Here is a 17951-nt window from a genome sequence, read left to right as displayed (position 1 = left end):
TTTTTTTTCATTCTATTAATGCAAATGAGAGCCACATACTGGGAGGGAAGGAACAAACTTTATTTACACTGTTCAGTTGCATATGCAACGTAAAAAAACAAAATGAACGTTAACGTTTTTCTACAACCTTTTGTGCTTTGTGCAAAACACTCCTATTCGATATACCCCTATAAATATGAATAACTCATGGAGAATCTCCCTTCTGTATGTTTAAATCAATGGTGAAAAATTCAATAATGTCTTTGGCAAACATTCTTACCTCATCATTATCCCCGCTTTCATCCAGCATGTTAATCATAGTTTCGACTAAACCACCTGCTACCTCCTTAATTCTATTCGCATTTTTATAATCCTCCATAAGCACATTGTTCACCTTGCCATCACCTGGTGGAATCAAATTTTTGTCTTTTTCCCCATCGCCCTGTTCGTCCATGTTGTCCACTTCTTTACCTTCTAAGGAGGTGCTTTTGCCACTTTCTCTGTCCACATACCCAGGGCTCCTTCCACCATCTGAATACTTTTCTTCTTCGTCTTCTTCCTTAATTGATGTTAACTCGTACGTTTCGTCCCAATTTTGTTCGTCTCCTTCATTATCGTCCTCATCATCGAACTCATCATCGAACTCATCGTCGAACTCATCGTCGAACTCATCATCGAACTCCTCATCGCCGTCGTCCTGTTCATGGTCCACCTCCTCATCGTCCAACTCATCATCTCCCCCAGAGGCTAGCGCATCTGCAGAGTTAACACATTCTTCATGTTGCTGATTCTCCGCAATGTCCGCATCACCCTGTTTATTCAAAGGATCTCCCTTCGTTCCATCACTTCCCACACGGGTGTACAACCCACCCTTCCTGGAACTACCCTCTTTCACCTGCATATCACCATTTCTTCCTTTGCACTTCTCGATGCCCTCCTTACCATTCGCCCCGTCACTATCTACCGAACCGGCTGTTAAATTGCTAAGTGCATAACTTGTAATTCTCCCACTTTCCAGTTTGCACTCATGTGTAAATATCAGCAGGACAACGAAGAACAACGATATGTGGATTATGCTTTTCATTTTCGTAAGTGAATCGTTTGGGGGGTGGGGAAAAAAAAGTATATTCCTATGGAATGCAGATTAGCTTATAGGTGTTCCAATTATGACGTATCCTTTCTTTTATTTTATTGATGATAAGAAAGAGATTATTTCTTTCCCCCTCAAAGTGAAATTCTCAATCAGTCGTATTCATATATATGTGTCCTTCTCTTTAACCAATTATACAAAAAAAAAAAAATAAAAAAAAAAGTTCCACTTTGATAACTATATTAAGGTGAATGTGACAGAAGAAATCTTCAATTTCTCATTTCACAAATGTTGCCGCATGAAATTGTGATCTCCTCAAATTATACATTGCAAAATGCTTACACAAGAAAAAAGGCACATACACTGTAAATGAAGAACTTATTTATGTTGAGCAACACTAAATTGTGCCACATGCTTCTTAACCGTTGTTCTGTGTTTTCCTTTCTACACATGTCGTCCTGATAGTTTTCCTCCCATACAAGTCGTTTATTTTATTTTATTTTATTTTATTTTTTCTTCTGAACCGAAAGGAATAAAACAAAAAAAGCTTTAACCTCTACACGTGCGCAAGAATGAAGTCCATTTTCGCTTAATTAAAAAATGCCTTTTTCAAATTTGTTCTACCTTAACTACTTGACAACACATTTCTACGCAATCGTACTGAGCAAGGTTGTGGGGGAAGAGCAAAAAGGAGAAACGAAAAAATTAGCCAAAAGGCACTTTAAATGCTGCTCCAATGAATCACCAAACATGTGACTTTTTCTTTTACACCTTTCCAAATTGATAAAAATTGGAGAGCCGACTATGCTGCATTAGAGGTAGATCACCATGTGGCAAGAAAAAACAAGAAAATAGAAATACCAAAATGTGCACAAGTAGGAGACAGCGACGTATGCGTAGATTATCAAGAATAGGGGATCTACTCCAGGATGCTCCTTACATCAGAGGTAGCCTTTCAAACTGCTTCTGAATTGTTCTTTCCCCCATTTCAGGTCCCCCTTCCAGCGTACCTTTCTCATTCGAATTGTATTAGCCCTCTCCACGCCAACTGGTAAATCCATTTTTCAAGGCAGTTAAAGAGAAATCCTTGTTGACAATTTATTCACAGAGAACCTGTTCTACGTTTAGCTCCCATTCACTTCCTCTTTTTTCAATTCTTCTGACCCCCTTTTTTTTTTAAAAGCTGAAGGGGGCAACAGCGCAAAACAACTGCAAAGGTTGTGCTTTTTCCGAATAGGCCATCTTAAAAAATAAGGCAAACGGGGGAGTATATAACTGCTGAGCGGGTGGTACATATATATATATATATAGCTACTTATATGTGTATATTTTTTGTTCTCCTGCTCAGTGACTAGTGACGATGTGGCATCCTTTAAAAACTACCGCTTCGTTTATGTTAAAGAAATTATAGTGACTTTCCACCTTATTTCTTCTTCATACTTCCTATACTTTTCCGCCTCCGCTGCGTTAACCCAAAGAACGTTTTTCCCCTTCTTAATATTTCCACACCCCATCCACAGTAAAATGTAACAATTTTTTTTTTCTAGTGCCAAAATTGTATGTTGTCGTTTGCCTAGCGGAAGCTGCAACTCAGCTACGATAGACCCTCCCTTCCTTACATGTCATATATAGATATATGTACACGTAAAAAAGAAAAAAGGAAAATAGCCCCATAGTGTATATGCATACGTGTGTGACATACGTAGCAATTGTGATCCTTCTTTTCTGCGCGGCTATCCTACCCCTATGACCGATACACGTGAAGAGAATTTTCCCTTCGCCAAAAACCATGGCATCGATTACCTATTTAGAAAAAACCTCCACAGTATGGGCGGTATCGAAGGGAAAATAAAAACCATCTATGAAGATTTCCATGTGCACGAAATTACGAAAAGTAACAACATTTTGCATTTGGATCAGCTCATACATAGAGAAAAAATTAACCAAATTATTCTCCAGAATGAGGAAGACGAGAGGGAGAATCTTATCAGGAGTATCTCCAAAACGGAGTTACACCTGGATGTGATAGCCAAGTACGTAAACAAAAATAATGTGAAAACGTTTCAGCAATTTCTTACCTTGTTACACGACATATATATGTTAAAGATGAAGAGTCAGGCGGGTGAGTTACCGGGGGAGGCAACAAGAGATCTCTTGAAGAAAGTATCCATTCCATACTGTCTCTTTACACACCTGGACGAGATGCCTGCTTCTGGTGAGTCCCATTTAAATGAAAATGGGGATGCCACGCGAGGTGAAGAATCCCTCTGTAGCGATGACCTGCGCACAGAGAGAAACAAAGCTGCGAGAAGAAATATCCACAACGTTATAAAGCAGTATTACCCATTTCTCCTGACGGAGACGAAAAATTTGTCACAGACTGAAAGTGTCCTTTTCCATGGAAATATACTACAAGGAAATGAAAACCGTGATAACAACAGTGTTGAATTTATTAAAGAAGAAAAGGCCGATATACACATCAGTGCCATACAAATTTATCCATCCTTTAATTGTCTGAAAACTATTCTACCACAAGATATATTTAACAAATTAAAAGGAAATGCGAAGAAATCTCGGTTCAGCCAAAACGATGAACTGGAAAATGTTATCTGTCAAAAGTTGGACCAAATGGAAGAAAAGGAAAAAATCAAAAAATTGCCTGAACAGTTCAGGCAGTTTTATCGAGAAGAAAATTCCCCGGAGGAGTCTAACATTGCTAAGGGATTTTCCGAAAATAAGAGAAGGAAAATTCAGTGCGATACTTTTTCCCACAGTTCCGATGGCAACTGCACAGGGGGGGTGAATAAGAAGGGGCAAGGGGAACAGCACGTCGAGGTACACGTCGAGACACACGTCGAGACACACGTCGAAGCGGAAGGAAGGGTTACTACTGCCAACCTTCATGATGATTCCACCCTTGACATTTCAAAGAACAGAGCACAGTGTGCGGACCCCCCAAAAGAGACCACTACAACGTATGATGAAGAGGGTATCCCTCCCTACGGACATGTTTCTCCTTCCAGTGTTAATAAAAGAAGAGACACGGTTAACACAGATTGTAAGGAGATTAACCACGAGGAAGAGTCGGAAAACTCTGAGGGGGAGAACTTCCTGGATAAGCTAAACCATCACAGGAAAAGGAAAAGCGAACAAAAAAAAGGAAAAAAATATCTCCACTTTAATCTATATAAAGAAAACAAAGACATATGTGAAGTGCTGCATAAAATAAAAATAAACTTAAAAAAAAAAAACGGAGATATATCATATTGTGGGATTAAGGACAAGAGGGGAATAACGGTGCAAAGGTTCTGCATTCACAAGGCAAAGAAGTTTGATTTGTTCAAGCTCATAATGGGGGGGGACAGTGACAGTCGGGATAGAGGCGGCGATAAAAGTGGTGGAAGGGGTGGCTCCTCCCCCTGGTGCAACAACGTCTTTGTATCCAACCTCAGTTACAGGAAAAAGAAACTCTCCCTGGGTGATTTAAAGGGAAACTTCTTCAAAGTGCTAATAAGGGGCGTGGAAGACACCTCGGAGGAAAAATTCTGCGCGCTCGCAAACAACTTCAAAAAGACAGGATTTGTAAACTACTTCGGCCACCAACGGTTTGGAAGTAAGAAAATAAAAAATTACGAAATTGGCATTTGTATACTCAAGAAGAATTACAAGTTGGCGCTCTTCCACGTCATTGAGAATACCGGACTGGAGTTCTCCAAGAAGAGTCGCCTTATTGAGTACTTGAACGAGTTGGACGGAACAAACCGGATGGAAGAAAAAGGGGAAACAACAAACCGGATGGAAGAAAAAGGGGAAACAACAAACCGGATGGAAGACAAAGGGGAAACAACAAACCGGATGGAAGAAAAAGGGGAGGTCCCCATTCTGACCAGAACTAATGATAAGTCACATGCGCGGAAAGATGAGAAGGATTATCGGGCAGAAGCAGACGCAACCCCACAAATTGATGAGAACGCCGCTGTGCCTCCATCAAGCAGCGAAAAAAAAACCTTCTTTAAAAAAAAAAAAGAAAAAAAAATGAACGGCACAACATCACACACAAACGCAAAAGAAGAGCAAAACAAAATTCCGAAAGAAATTTCCGAAATAATAAACTCCATTCCGAGTCACTCTCATGTAGAAAAAACTATCTTGTTCTCCTTAAAAAATGATAACAAATTTAAAAATGCCTTCATGAATTTATCCAAGGATATATTTTCCCTCTTTATCCATTCTGCTCAAAGTCTCATATTCAATATCCTTGCGGATATTCGAATGAACAAGTATGGCTTTGGTGTCGTGGTAGGCGATCTTGTCGAGTCGAATCCTAGAAATGAACAAGTTGTAAGCAGTGATGATTGCACTGAAAATGATGAAGATGAGTCGGGAAGTGATGAAGCTGTATACGAAACGAATGTAACCCTAGTGACAAATGAAAATATTTCAAAGTACGATATATATGATGTCGTTTTACCTTTACCTGGGGATAAAAATTTTTTGTTTCCTCCAAACCTGATAGAAGAATACAAATCTGTGTTGAGCAGTTTGCACTTATCATTAGATGACTTTAGGTCCGAAAAAAATTTCTTCAGTGCACCCGGCGGTTATCGAAAGGTCGTTGTAAAACCTTGTCATTTCAAGTCCCTTTTTATTAAAAGTGACGCAGCGGGTGAAGGAAAAATTCCCTTCATACGGAGTGATTTGTGCAGGTTGATGGAGCAGGAGGGGGCGGCGGCCAACGGGGCAACCAATTCGGTCGCCAATCCTGCGGCTATAACTCGCATACCGGACGAAATACACACACATATTACCTTCGTCCAGAGTGACGCCTACCACGAGCATTTAATTAAGGAGGTACCCAACTATCGAACGACAGCTTCTGTCTTTTTGACATGTTCACTGCCCAAATCATCCTACATCACGGTGGCGCTCCTGGAGGTGCTGAACAGTTAGGTGGTGCATCAACAGGGTAGGGTAAGCACTTGGCCATTGGAAGGTTCTTTTGCAAGCTCTTTTCGTGAAGTCTATTTGGATGAACAGTTCTAAGTAAACTCCACCCCTCCTATGTTTACAGATTTGACAGGAGCTAGGGTAATAAACCCCAATGCGTGGTGTTCATGCGCCATTTGGCTGGGATCCCAAATGGGCTATTACATGAAGGGACCCTTTTCAAGTGCTTGCGTTGCTGACAGATCGCAGGGGGCGCAAAAAACTCCTCTTGTTAATTCACGAATTAAATTTTTTTTTTTATTTTTAATGAGGTGTCTATATGGGAGAAAAACAATTTAGGTTTATACAATTATTTTAACATTTTCTTTTTTTTTTTTTGTTACTTTGCCAAATGTCGACATGGTTAAATGCCAAACGACCAAATGAATTAGAAAAAAAAAAAAAAAAAAAAAAAAAAATTATACATAGGAACAGATACGTCCGCCGATACAATCTTCACATCTGTCCAAATGTTACGCACCCTCCCCCTTTTTTTTTTTGCGCTCCTGCATGTGTGCGGCCTTCTTTTTCGCTTATAAGGGTATCCACACTTGTTAACTGCATTAATGACTATGCGGGGAGAAGCATGCAGGGGGGGATGGATCATCAAACCTTTCCCTGATGAGGAACCAACTTGATGGAGGAATACTTGACGTGGATCGTGATTGCTACGTTGTTATGTTGTTATGTTGTTATGTTGTTACGTTGTTACGTTGCTACGTTGTTCCGTTGCTACGTTGTTCCGTTGCTACTTCGCCGTATGGGGCGCGTCAAAAAAACTTGAGGGGCCCGCTGCTCTGCGTGGAGTGGTAAAACGGCATATCCTCCGATGAGGCGAAAACCAAGGGCACGTTTTTCTCAAAAAAACAGTGGCCATTAATAATGGAGAGATCCAAAGTATTCACTTCCTTTTTGGTTAAATTATCCCGCTGCTTTACCAGCGTTTTATAATTCTTTGCTTTAATTAATGTCCCCGTCTGCATATTCGTCTCCTTCGCAAAGGTAAACACTTCCTTATTGACATGCGGAATAATAGCATTAACGGTGATGTTGTTAATGGTGATGGGCTTTATATTCATAATCGCAACGGTGAACGTGTTGATACAGTTGGGGGGTGTGGGAAGATACAAAACAGCTAGGTGCTTCTCATTATCATCGACCTCAATTTCAAAAATGGTGCATGCTTTTTGATTTTCCTCCTGCTTTACAATATTTACAATTTTACACACACGCATGACGACCTTCTGAATTTTGATTTGCGCACTTTCCACCTCGAATTTTTTAAATAAAATATTATCGTTATTAATTTGTGCTCCTTCTTGGAGGTTATTCAACCAGGGATTTAAATCAACGATACTCTTCTTAGGGGTGTTTAATTTTTTGAAAATTTGTGAAGCAATGGATGGAATAAAAATATCCAAATAATGGGCAATTAAATAAATGGCCTCCATCATAATCCTAATGATGTGTAATTTTTTATTCTGTTCTTCATTTTTGTATTTCCATGGAGCCAACTCGGTGAGAAATTTATTTAAATCTTTGCACACGTTTACTGTTTTTTCACAACACACTTGGACGCAATAAGTCTTCATGTGGAACTCCACGCTGTTAATAAAGTGGAGGAGGCTGAAGGGCAAGTCGATGTTGTACTCCTCAAACAGCGGAGGAATTTTCGACTCATTTGATAGCTGGCAGAGGGATAAGGTCCTCTGGACCAAATTTCCAATCGTGTCGGCTAAGTCGGAGTTACACATATCGACCAGATTATCAATGTCGAAGCGCATGTCGAATCCTCTCTTGGTCTCCTTAATAACGTGGAAGCGAAAAGCATCCGATCCATAAGTTTCTATAATTTCAAAAGGATTTATCACATTGCCTAACGATTTGGACATTTTTTTCCCATCCCCAGCTAGAACAAATCCATGGCAAAATACACTCTTCGGTAGGTCCACATTTACTGACATGAGAATGGAGGGAAAGATAACTGTGTGAAACCACACGATGTCCTTGCCGATGAGGTGAACATCAGCAGGCCAATAATCTTCCTTCCCATCCATGATGAAGCAACTAGAATAATAATTTATGAGAGCATCCATCCATACATACATAACATGCTTGTTATCACTTGGGACAGGAATTCCCCACGAAAATTTCGTTCTGCTACAGGACAAATCAGCCAAGGGTTCTTTCAGTCTCTGCAAAATTTCATTCCTTTTCTGTTCCGGTTGAATAAAATGTGGATTCTCATGTATATAGTTAATTAACCTTTCTTGATATTTCGACATTTTAAAAAAGTAGGATGATTCTTTCATTTTTTCCAACTTAATATTATTCAGTGGGTCTCTATAATTCATTAACTTCGCTTCGTTCTCAGGTACGTATGTCTCCTCACGAACGTTGTACCATCCTTCATATTCACCCAGATAAATATCTTCGTTCTGCTCACACTTCGTCCAAATTTCTTGCGCAATTTTTTTATGCTTATCACAAGTAGTTCTCACGTAGTAATCCTCATCCACATGGAGTAATTTGTTTAACTCCTTAAACTTAAGTACATTTTGATCGCATAATTCCTGTGGAGTAAGATTATTTCTTGCTGCCTGATTTGCAATTTTCATTCCGTGCTCATCAGCACCTGTGGTGAAGAATACCCTCCTCCCTATATTCTTGTGATACCTAGCAATGGCGTCTGCCAGTACTATTTCGTAAGCATGTCCAATATGGGGGTCTCCATTCACATAGTTAATGGCTGTAGTTATGTAAAATTTCTCCTTCTTCAAATAAGAGTTTATATTCTTTTCATGAATTTTTGAAATAAATAAATTATAAATATTTTTATATTTATAAATATGTTCTACATCCTTTAAAATTTTCTGCACATACTCCAATTGATTTATTTTTTGTATGTATTCGTTTATATGTATCCAACTTTCCCCACATATTTCAATATTACAGTGGGTCAGCGAAATGTAAACAAAAATATCTGCCAAGGTTATTTTGTCGTTACCATCCCCTTGAGAGTCTTGTTCACAGCTGCATATGAAATTTTTATTTTGGTTTTCTTTTAAATAACTTTCCAACTCATCTAAACTATCAATTATTTTTTTCTTATTTAACACTTCGATGTGCTTCTCCAACATGTCACTCCACTCTACCCACGACATGTACATCTGTAGTTTCTTGTCCACACATTTCTTACTTTCCGCATTGCGCAAACGATGGAATAGAAAACATATAGCCTTCGTTGAACTCACGTAATTATTTTCATAAACCAGTAGAGGCTTCTTATTCACCACAAGACTTTTCTCTATGTCAAAGCTCCTTGTGTAGAAAAAATCATCGGACAGTTCCACAGGGAAACTGTAAATATGCGCCGCCAGCATGCATTTTACCGTATTCGGCAAATACTTGTGGGGGTATAAAATCATGTTTTATTCTGGGGGTTTTCTTCAACGTTGGAGTGATTGGGGGAGTTGCTCTTTGGCTACGTCGGTGCAGACTCGTGTGTGCCTACGTCTTGTGTCACGTGCGGGGGATAGACCACTTTTCCGCACGTCTGTTAGGGTGGTCTTGTATATGTAGGGATATTCACACGAAGCTGCTCCTTTGCTTCTTTTCTCCCTTTATTTATTTATTTATTTATTATTTATTTATTATTTATTTTTTTTTTTTTTGCAAACCTCCTTACATTTACTGTACGATTGGCTTGCGAAAAAGAAACGTTTTCGTTTGATAAGAATAACAGAATAAGGGGTTCCTTTCTAACATTGCAAATAAATGTGGGGGGGGAGAAGAACAATGGTGTGAGGGAGGAAAATCAACTAGGCGTGCCTGGTAACCGTGTTCTGTAGATGCGATGTAAGTCAGAGTTACACGAAGGGGCGCGAAGTGAATTTCTTCGTAAAATATATCTGGGGTTAAAATTCTGCTATGCCTTTCTCGTAAGTGTTCATATGAACTGAGCTGAAGCTACGTTTCCGCTAAGTTCCTCTAAACTGTTGCTGCTACCTTAAAACATGGTAAAAGTAAACGTTCTTATTTAATACGAAATATTAATACTTAATGCGATCAGTTGAGAAGAACCATTTTTTTTTTTTTTTTTTTTTTTTTTTTTTTGAACTGTATTATTCAAATTGGGATTTTCAAAGTGCTTGGGGGAAAGAGGAATCGAAATGATCACTAAGGAAAATTTTTTTCCTTAAAAATGAGAACAGTTTTGTATGGTATGCCGCATGGTGCTGGGTGGGTAAATCAACCCTTTGTGTTACCTACATAAATGCTTATATATATATTGCTATTCCTTTTATGCCCATTCAAATAGGAACGGGAGGTGCGGTTTGGAAAAGGAGGCGCAAAAAAACGTCGCATATAGCCCATGCCGCGCGTGCCTGCTAAAGTTTAAAGTACGTGACCCTTGTACTCCTTAAGCCTCCTACGCATTAGCATAAGCGCACTATATATATAACAAGGAGCAAATTTTATTCGCCGGACGATTGCCTCATTGCACATTTGCGACTTAGCCACGGAAAATATAACTCCACCCATATGTCCGTAACACTTGCTATCAGGAGGCAACACATAAAATAAATGTAAACATAAATTCCGGCTTCCTACACGCTTGAGAGCTACGTTTTTTTTATGGCGACACCCTTTTTGCCGCGTCAAAACGGAAAAAACTTTCGCCAACCATGGCATTTTTTTTGTAGTAAAATGCGCATTTATTCTTCCCTTTTTATGTTATCCTTTTTTTTCCCCCATTTTATTTATCTTCCCACATATCCATACCTAAGCACAAAACTGTTTACGTTTAAATTTAATTAAACAAAATTGAAACGCGTTGTTGCCTTTGGGAAGAGAACCTCCTACAACGTTCGCCAAAGTGATCTGGAACATATGGATGTGCTGTGCATACACATATTCGCTTCTCATGTGAATGCAACTTTTCCTCATGGCGAACTTGAAAGAACAGTACATTCTTATTCATTTTTCTTTTCTTTAAAAAACTTATTTGGTGCCACGGGAGTTATGGGAAAAAAATAAACATAAAACAAAACAAACTGAAATGGGATGAAGTGAAAAAAAAAAAAAAAAAAAAAAAAAAGGATGAGAGGAGGTAAAGGACTTCCTCTTCGGTCCTTGCAACTTTTTTTTTTCTTCTTTTTCGCCCCTTCTTAACCCGCACAGCTACAAATAAAATGCAAATGAGTTACGCGCGGGAAGGATCACACTGACGCGTTTCCAACGTGCCGCGTTGTCCAGAAAGTGGGAACCAAGCGAGTATACGCGCTTTAATTAACAAAGTGAAAAATTAACAACATACATGGTGCAAAAAAAGGGGAAGACAAATTCCTTGCCTTTTATTCCTCGCGAAAGTATATATCGATATATTCCAGCGCCTGCAAGGTGGGAGAGAAAAGCAATTCATGATTTAGTCAGTTCACCATTTCGCCATTTTGCCACTTCCCAGGGGAGCTACAAAACGCGTGTGCACACATGAACGAGCAATTCTTGGCCTACCCGGGCGGCATCCTCGTCATCCTTCATGCTCCTCAAAACAGTTTTGAATTCTTGCGAAAAGGGACCACAGTGGCTTTGTAGTGTACATGAGAAAAAAAAAAAAAAAAAAAAAAAAAATTTATAAAAAAAAAAAAAAAAAAAGCTAGCTCCTCCCTTCACTCCACTCTACACACACACGCGGAAAAAAGGATGCGCTTGAATTACCATTCAGGAATTTGGTTATACAAACAGGACAATTTTAAAATGTCCAACCAGGTGTTACATGCCTGCACATCCACCAAGTCATGATTCGCTTTCCTGAAAAGAAAATTCGCACAAAAGTTATATTGGCACATAATCCATGATGAATTTGTATAGGAGGCTTTTGTGCGCTTCCATTTGTACACTCGCAGCTTACTTTATAATTTCATTAACGTCAAAGTACATTTTCGTCCAGGCAAACAGACTCAAAGTCTTTGATGACAATTTTATCGATGTCCTATTTTTTATTAATTCGTTTATTAGTCGTATCTACGGAAGGGATGCAAGTAAATTATTAAGTGCGCCATAAGTATGGGGAAAGGGGTTAAAAATATGTCCATTGATGTAAAACAGTAATACTGGCAGGAGCACACCTTCGATCAAATATGTATTTCACACGTGTGCCATTCGCTCAAGCCATTACAATTATCTTTTCCACGTTCCCTCCATATAACTTCAATAATTCTCCATTCTGCATTGTAAGAAAGAAAAAAAAAAAGGTGAAAAAAAGAAAAAAATACAGTTAATTATGCATAGTAATGGAAGTACAGAATGGCTCCCTGTTCCTTCCCAGTTATGCACGCTCTTTTTTTTTTTTTTGTTTTTGTACCTCAGGTTTCATCTCTTTCATGGTATGATAAACGTACAAACTATTCTCTAAAAAAAATAGGTGTATGAAAGACACGAATAAGGTATGTTTATAAGTAAGCCTATATGTTCTTCCTTCGACAGAGATGAAACATTATGCGCAAAATGTAACACCTCCTCCGTCGAACCAACCTAACAGCAAATTGTGAATTTCGTTCGTCAAATAGATAGACATATCGTACGAATCGTCGTATATCTGCGAGTAGGGAGAGGGAGATGTGCAGATGCGTATTTATATGATCATACATTTTTGGCAATGTGCTATCTGACGCTATCATTGCAGGCACTTTTTTTTTTTCATTTCGCACTAACTATCATTGCCTCTTCAAAAGGGTTTTTTTCCAACATGAGCATCGCCTTTATAGTAACTGCGTAGAAGGAACTTTCCAGTTTTATTTGGCTACAAGGGGAGGAAAGAAGAATAAAAAAAGAATGCGCAGAGTATTGTGAAGTAGCCTCCAACTGAACATAAATCTCCCGAAGACAACACTCGATATTTCCCTCTGAATCATTACTTGTTCTGTCGTATGAAGGAAAATATTTCTCGCACATCGTAATATTTTTTCTTCTTAAAAAATTCTTCCATGCATAGCAAAATGTACTTGTTCGACGGGGGGCAGAGCAGCCATCCGTTGAAATATTTAAGTAGCTTCAAAGAAAAGTGAGATGGGGAGGGGGGGGGAGTACGGAAGCGATGAGAAGGAGTGCACTTATTTGTTCAGGTGTGTACGCATTTTTGTGAAGTTGGGGAGGGCGCCAAAGGGGTATTCACACATATAAGGGGAAGAGCATAACTTAATAACGTTAAGATGCATCCAACACTGTTTTATCTGCCTCTGTTAAACTCTGTCCATTTTTCCTCTTTTCCACTTCCACACTGATGTAACGGTTCTGTTACCTCTTTGGCCTCGTTCAGCTGGTTTGTCCTCAGGATGAAAATAAAAAATAAATTAACATCTTGTTGTGTGTTTAAGCTCCTCCCAAAATTGTAGTACAGGTTGAGCAGGTGCAGGGATAGCTTGTAATCTTCTTCCGTTTTAGACCTGTAAGGGTTATTAAACAGTTCATTTTATCTTCTCTATTTTATTTGCTCCCGTTGTTACGGTTGCTGTTGGGGGAGTTTCCCACTGAAGCCACATCCTTCCTCATTTCGTCACTAATTTTTTTTTTTTTTTTTTTGTCCTCCAAACATTGGAGCGTCAAATTGGGCATACAGTTTCAAGACGTCGAACAAGTCGTTCATCCGCAGTTTGTGCATCTGGTTCTTCTTCGCGTAGTTTTCGAGCGTGTCAATTTTGGACTTGATTAGCGCTGTGTTGAAGCTGCGGGAAAGAAGGCACGTGCGAACACGTATCCATATATATGTGTATCGATTTACACACAAGTACACTAAGAGTGAACCCTGGGATCCTGCCAGCGAACCTTCATCTCACAATTGCGAAGTTTTTTCATATAATTGCATTCATTACCATCTCCTTTGAAACGAATAAAAACTGGGCCTTAATTTAGCTCCCTTCATTTCATCATTCCTCTTCGCTAAAGTGGAGTATAAGAGGAGAAAAAAAATGCGACGGGGACGTTGGGAAAACAACAACTGCCCCCTTTTCAAGGGGTAAGAAACACACAACCTTGGAAGGCAGCAAAAATATCTACAGAAAAGTTCGCCCTTACATTTTTGCGAAAAAGAAACTGTTGGGCAGAGAAAGCCATGGTACCTTTGCGATGCACACAATTAATGCCTGTTTTTTTTTTTTTTTTTTTTTTTTTTTTTTCAGGAGGATGAAATGGTGAAAAGGGTTAAATGCTGAAAGTGAGCAATTTACTAACTAAACATATTTTCTAATAGCACTTAAAGTTCGCTAAGTTAGGAAATGAGTAGTATGCCATTTTAAAAAAGCTCGGTGGAGGCGGCCCGAAAAGAACAAATGAACTTTCTGAGGGGAACGCACCACGGGGGAATTTCAAACGGGAAGCGGGTTAACAACGACAACTAAAAAAAAAAAAAAAAAAAAAAAAAAAAAAAAGGGAGTGACGTTGCACGTCAGACGGACGACAAAAAACAGCTACGTGAAAAGGGAAGGGAAAACAAAAATGGTGAGCGACAGGAAATTAAACACTTGCGTATGCATACAAATGTGCAGTACCACAAAGGAGCATACACGACGGGATAGTACACAGGGAACGATGCATTAGGACCATGGGTTTACACGTTCAAATGGGAAACTTGAAAAAAGGAAAAAAAAAAAAAAAAAAAAAAAAAAAAGATTGGTAAAATTCTGCAAAGTAAAATTGTCAAGGGCAGACGGAAAGAAAAGGGAGATAAAAAGTGAGATCAGCCCGACAAATCACTTGATGTTACTGACGAGCCAGTCCAGAGCCTCCGTAATCCCAACGTTTTTCGTAGCACTGGTGCTGAAAATAGCCCACTGCCGATCCCGTATCGCTGTTAGGTTTAAATCCTTCGAAATTTGAGTTATGGAAAGACAATTTTTAACATCCTGCTTGTTTGCAAAGATGACCAGGAGTACTCCTTTCAAGTCTGGCTCCTTAAGAATCATATTAATTTCCCACTTGGTGTTTACCAAGCGTTCGCCATCTGAGCTGTCAATCACATAAATAATGGCATTCGTATTTTTATAGTAGCATCTCCAGTAGGGTCTAATGGACGACTGCCCCCCCAAATCCCATACCTGTAATTTTAAATTTTTGTAGTTTACATTTTCTACATTAAATCCAATGGTTGGTATAGTCTGTACAATTTCTCCCAGCTGCAGTCTGTTCAGGATGGTAGTTTTCCCTGCATTATCGAGGCCTAATATAAGTATCCTGATTTCTCTATTTGAAAATAGGCGGGAGAGTATGGAGGAGAACAATATGCCCATCTTGGCTTCTCACTTTTCTCTTTTTCTTTCTTTCCTTCTTTCTTTCTTTGTGTGTGTGTGTACGTGTCGTGCGTACCTCTGGGGTAAGGTCTTCACAAATTTTGTTGCAACACAAGTGCGTATTCGTATCTGTGAACATAAATGTGTGCGTTGGCTAGTCACTTATAGAAATTTCCAGCGATTTGCATTTTTGTATATGTTCTTTATTTTTTTTTTTTCTTTTCCCAAAAAAATGAAGTCCATTAGCTCATTTTGTACACAAGGGGAAATTTGTGCCTTAATTAGGACCACATCCCAGGGAGGTGCCAGCGTTCTGCCTGATACTTGTCCGATGATCCGAATGTTGATCTGTCTGCCTCTTGGTCGACGCCTTGGTTGTGTGAAATTTCCTGGTTTGGAGCCTCCCTGCTTTGTGTCTTTCCCCCCACCCTTGCCGAGGCCTCCAATATTAGCCTTTCACAATTTCGCAGAGGATATATTTTTTACACCGTAAGAAGAGTACCATAAGGAATGACACATCGCTTGTGTTTCGAACTTACTTCATACGACATTATATAATGTTTTATTTTATTTTTTTTTGTTTTGTTATATTTTTCCTTCCCTTTCAATTCGTTTTTTTTTTTTTTTTTTTTTTTTCTTCTTCTTTGCGTTCAAACGGCATACATGTTAGCCTTAATCGCGGAATGTTTGCCAACTTTTCTTTTGTTTAATTTTTTTTTTTTTTTTTTTTTCTCATTTTACTTTCCAATTTGAGTTAATTTCTTTATTTATTTATTTGCTTGCTTGTTTGTTTTTTTTCCCTTTTTTTTTTTTTTTTTTTGTTTTGTTTTTTCCTCCCCTTTTTTTTTTTTGCACGTGTTAAGTTTATCCAATGTAAGCAGCTTCGCTACTCACATGGCAAAACAAATCGTTTAGCAAAGGGAATTTAAAAACAGAAGGGAAAAGGAGAGAAAGGAAAAAATATAACTCAAACGATTCTCTTTTGCCCTTCCTGTCAACCCAGTTGAGTAGTAAGTTTGTGCCTCATCCTTACCCCCGTCCTGTGTCTGTGTGTATGTGTGTGTTACGAAAGAGAGACATGAGTGTGCTCCTGACCTACAAAAAAATAATTCTGTGCCCGAAGAAAAAATTAAGCGCAGCAAATCAGTTCTCTACATATTTCTACATACCTCTTACAAACACGGTTACTTTTTTGACTGGTCCCTTTTGGGCCAACAGAAAAATGGGCTCCCTTGAAGAGATGGCTCATTATGAGAGAAAGTACACCCAATACCATGCTATAGCCAATCCGATAAAATTATTTTTTTTAAAAAAGTATTCGCAAAATTGGAGTTCGTCCATTCACCGTTGGAAGATTCTTGAATCTATTGGGAAGAATAATCCATCTTACTTGACTTCTTCCCAAGGAGACAACACAAATTCGAATGACACAACACAGGTGAGACGAAACACGTCTGAAAAGAAGATGAATGTAAAAACTTCAAATGGTGAGTCAAAGTTAGATGAAGATTACTCAGGGATAACACCATATGGCGAAGCAGAGAAAATGCCAACAGATACAGAGTCCCTTTTGTTTGAGAGGGACCCTGTTGCCATGCATCCCTGGAAGAAAAAGAGAATGAACAACCCCCACTACAACATAGATCCTTCAGCCAAAACAAAAAAAATACAAATCTACTATAACTGCGAAATGACCGACATGGAAAGAAAAATTTGTAAAATTAAAAAATTCTTGCGAAATGGAAATCCCGTAGACATTCTTTTAATTTGTGAAAAACAAAGCGACTGCTACCATAAGGTTAACCAAAAGAAAGAGGAGTGTGTAAAAAAAAAAATTAACAAAACAAATGAGGAAAATACTTACGAATGTGGAATCACTTCGATATGCAAAGATAAAAGTGACTTTACAAATTCTGCTCTATCACTACACCTAAGTGAAGCGAAGGGTTCCCCACAAGTGAATGTCCGTGTGAATTTCCTGATGAGACACTTGGCCAAAATAGCAAACGTGGAGGAAACATTTTGGCATGTCCAGAATGGTAGGCGTGTCATTCTGCTGAAGCTCTATCCGAGATGATTAGCTTGATGATCCCTCATATTAAAGACCTCACCGTGAAGCGCCTTCCGAAACACATTGAAAATTACCAACAGGCACTTGCAAAACTGTAGACACATTCCCTTTGGTAGTGTCTTCTAAAATGCAATCCCCTCCAATGTACAAGACGAGTTTGGTATTGCTTCTGTCGAAGGTGTGCAGAGAACAGGTGTCTCTGTGTGTGTGCTTACTGTCTTTTTACCAGGCGGAACAGATAAACAAGTGGAGGATAAACTAGTGGAAGACAAACGAACGGAAAACATGTGTGGAAATCCAAAGTGGACAGTAACCATCTGGCACCTAACAGGCAAGGGCCATGGGGGGAGCGCAAGTTCGCCATGCACCAAAATGAAAATAGCGAATCAACGACACAACGAAGTAACAATTCATTTACAAATGGAGAGGATCGCGGTGGGTGCCCCTTTTTTGTGTGTGTGCGGAAGGGCTTAACAAAAGATGCGCTAGCTAAATGACCCCCATGAAATTCGCTCCCTGTTTCCTCTCCCAAAGAAAG

At 39.0% G+C, this 17951-nt stretch overlaps 6 protein-coding genes across 6 annotated transcripts; 2 read left to right on the top strand and 4 right to left on the bottom strand.

The window, feature by feature from the left end:
• Positions 1-184: 184 nt before the first annotated feature.
• PKNH_0620300 (conserved Plasmodium protein, unknown function) lies at positions 185-1063 on the bottom strand (the record flags this gene model as incomplete). The annotated part of the gene is made up of 1 exon (XM_002261839.1): positions 185-1063. The coding sequence occupies one exon, from the start codon at positions 1061-1063 to the stop codon at positions 185-187; it is 879 nt and encodes a 292-aa protein (XP_002261875.1).
• A 1752-nt stretch (positions 1064-2815) lies between these two features.
• On the top strand, positions 2816-6019 carry PKNH_0620200 (U2 snRNA/tRNA pseudouridine synthase, putative; the record flags this gene model as incomplete). The annotated part of the gene is made up of 1 exon (XM_002261838.1): positions 2816-6019. One exon carries the CDS (start codon positions 2816-2818, stop codon positions 6017-6019), a length of 3204 nt encoding a protein of 1067 aa, XP_002261874.1.
• An 806-nt stretch (positions 6020-6825) lies between these two features.
• On the bottom strand, positions 6826-9483 carry PKNH_0620100 (methionine--tRNA ligase, putative; the record flags this gene model as incomplete). The annotated part of the gene is made up of 1 exon (XM_002261837.1): positions 6826-9483. One exon carries the CDS (start codon positions 9481-9483, stop codon positions 6826-6828), a length of 2658 nt encoding a protein of 885 aa, XP_002261873.1.
• Positions 9484-11412: 1929 nt separating this feature from the next.
• PKNH_0620000 (conserved protein, unknown function) lies at positions 11413-13979 on the bottom strand (the record flags this gene model as incomplete). The annotated part of the gene is made up of 12 exons (XM_002261836.2): positions 11413-11451; positions 11573-11645; positions 11777-11869; positions 11970-12082; positions 12237-12284; positions 12423-12469; positions 12593-12656; positions 12773-12860; positions 12976-13109; positions 13359-13503; positions 13675-13782; positions 13930-13979. The coding sequence occupies 12 exons, from the start codon at positions 13977-13979 to the stop codon at positions 11413-11415; spliced, it is 1002 nt and encodes a 333-aa protein (XP_002261872.2).
• An 826-nt stretch (positions 13980-14805) lies between these two features.
• Positions 14806-15342, bottom strand: PKNH_0619900 (ADP-ribosylation factor, putative; the record flags this gene model as incomplete). Its single annotated transcript, XM_002261835.1, has 1 exon — positions 14806-15342. The coding sequence occupies one exon, from the start codon at positions 15340-15342 to the stop codon at positions 14806-14808; it is 537 nt and encodes a 178-aa protein (XP_002261871.1).
• A 1054-nt stretch (positions 15343-16396) lies between these two features.
• PKNH_0619800 (translation initiation factor IF-3, putative) lies at positions 16397-17419 on the top strand (the record flags this gene model as incomplete). The annotated part of the gene is made up of 1 exon (XM_002261834.1): positions 16397-17419. One exon carries the CDS (start codon positions 16397-16399, stop codon positions 17417-17419), a length of 1023 nt encoding a protein of 340 aa, XP_002261870.1.
• Between the last annotated feature and the right edge of the window lie 532 nt (positions 17420-17951).

This window comes from Plasmodium knowlesi, assembly GCF_000006355.2.
Source record: "Plasmodium knowlesi strain H genome assembly, chromosome: 6".
NCBI lineage: Eukaryota > Apicomplexa > Aconoidasida > Haemosporida > Plasmodiidae > Plasmodium > Plasmodium knowlesi.
This window is presented reverse-complemented; position numbering and strand designations above follow the sequence as displayed.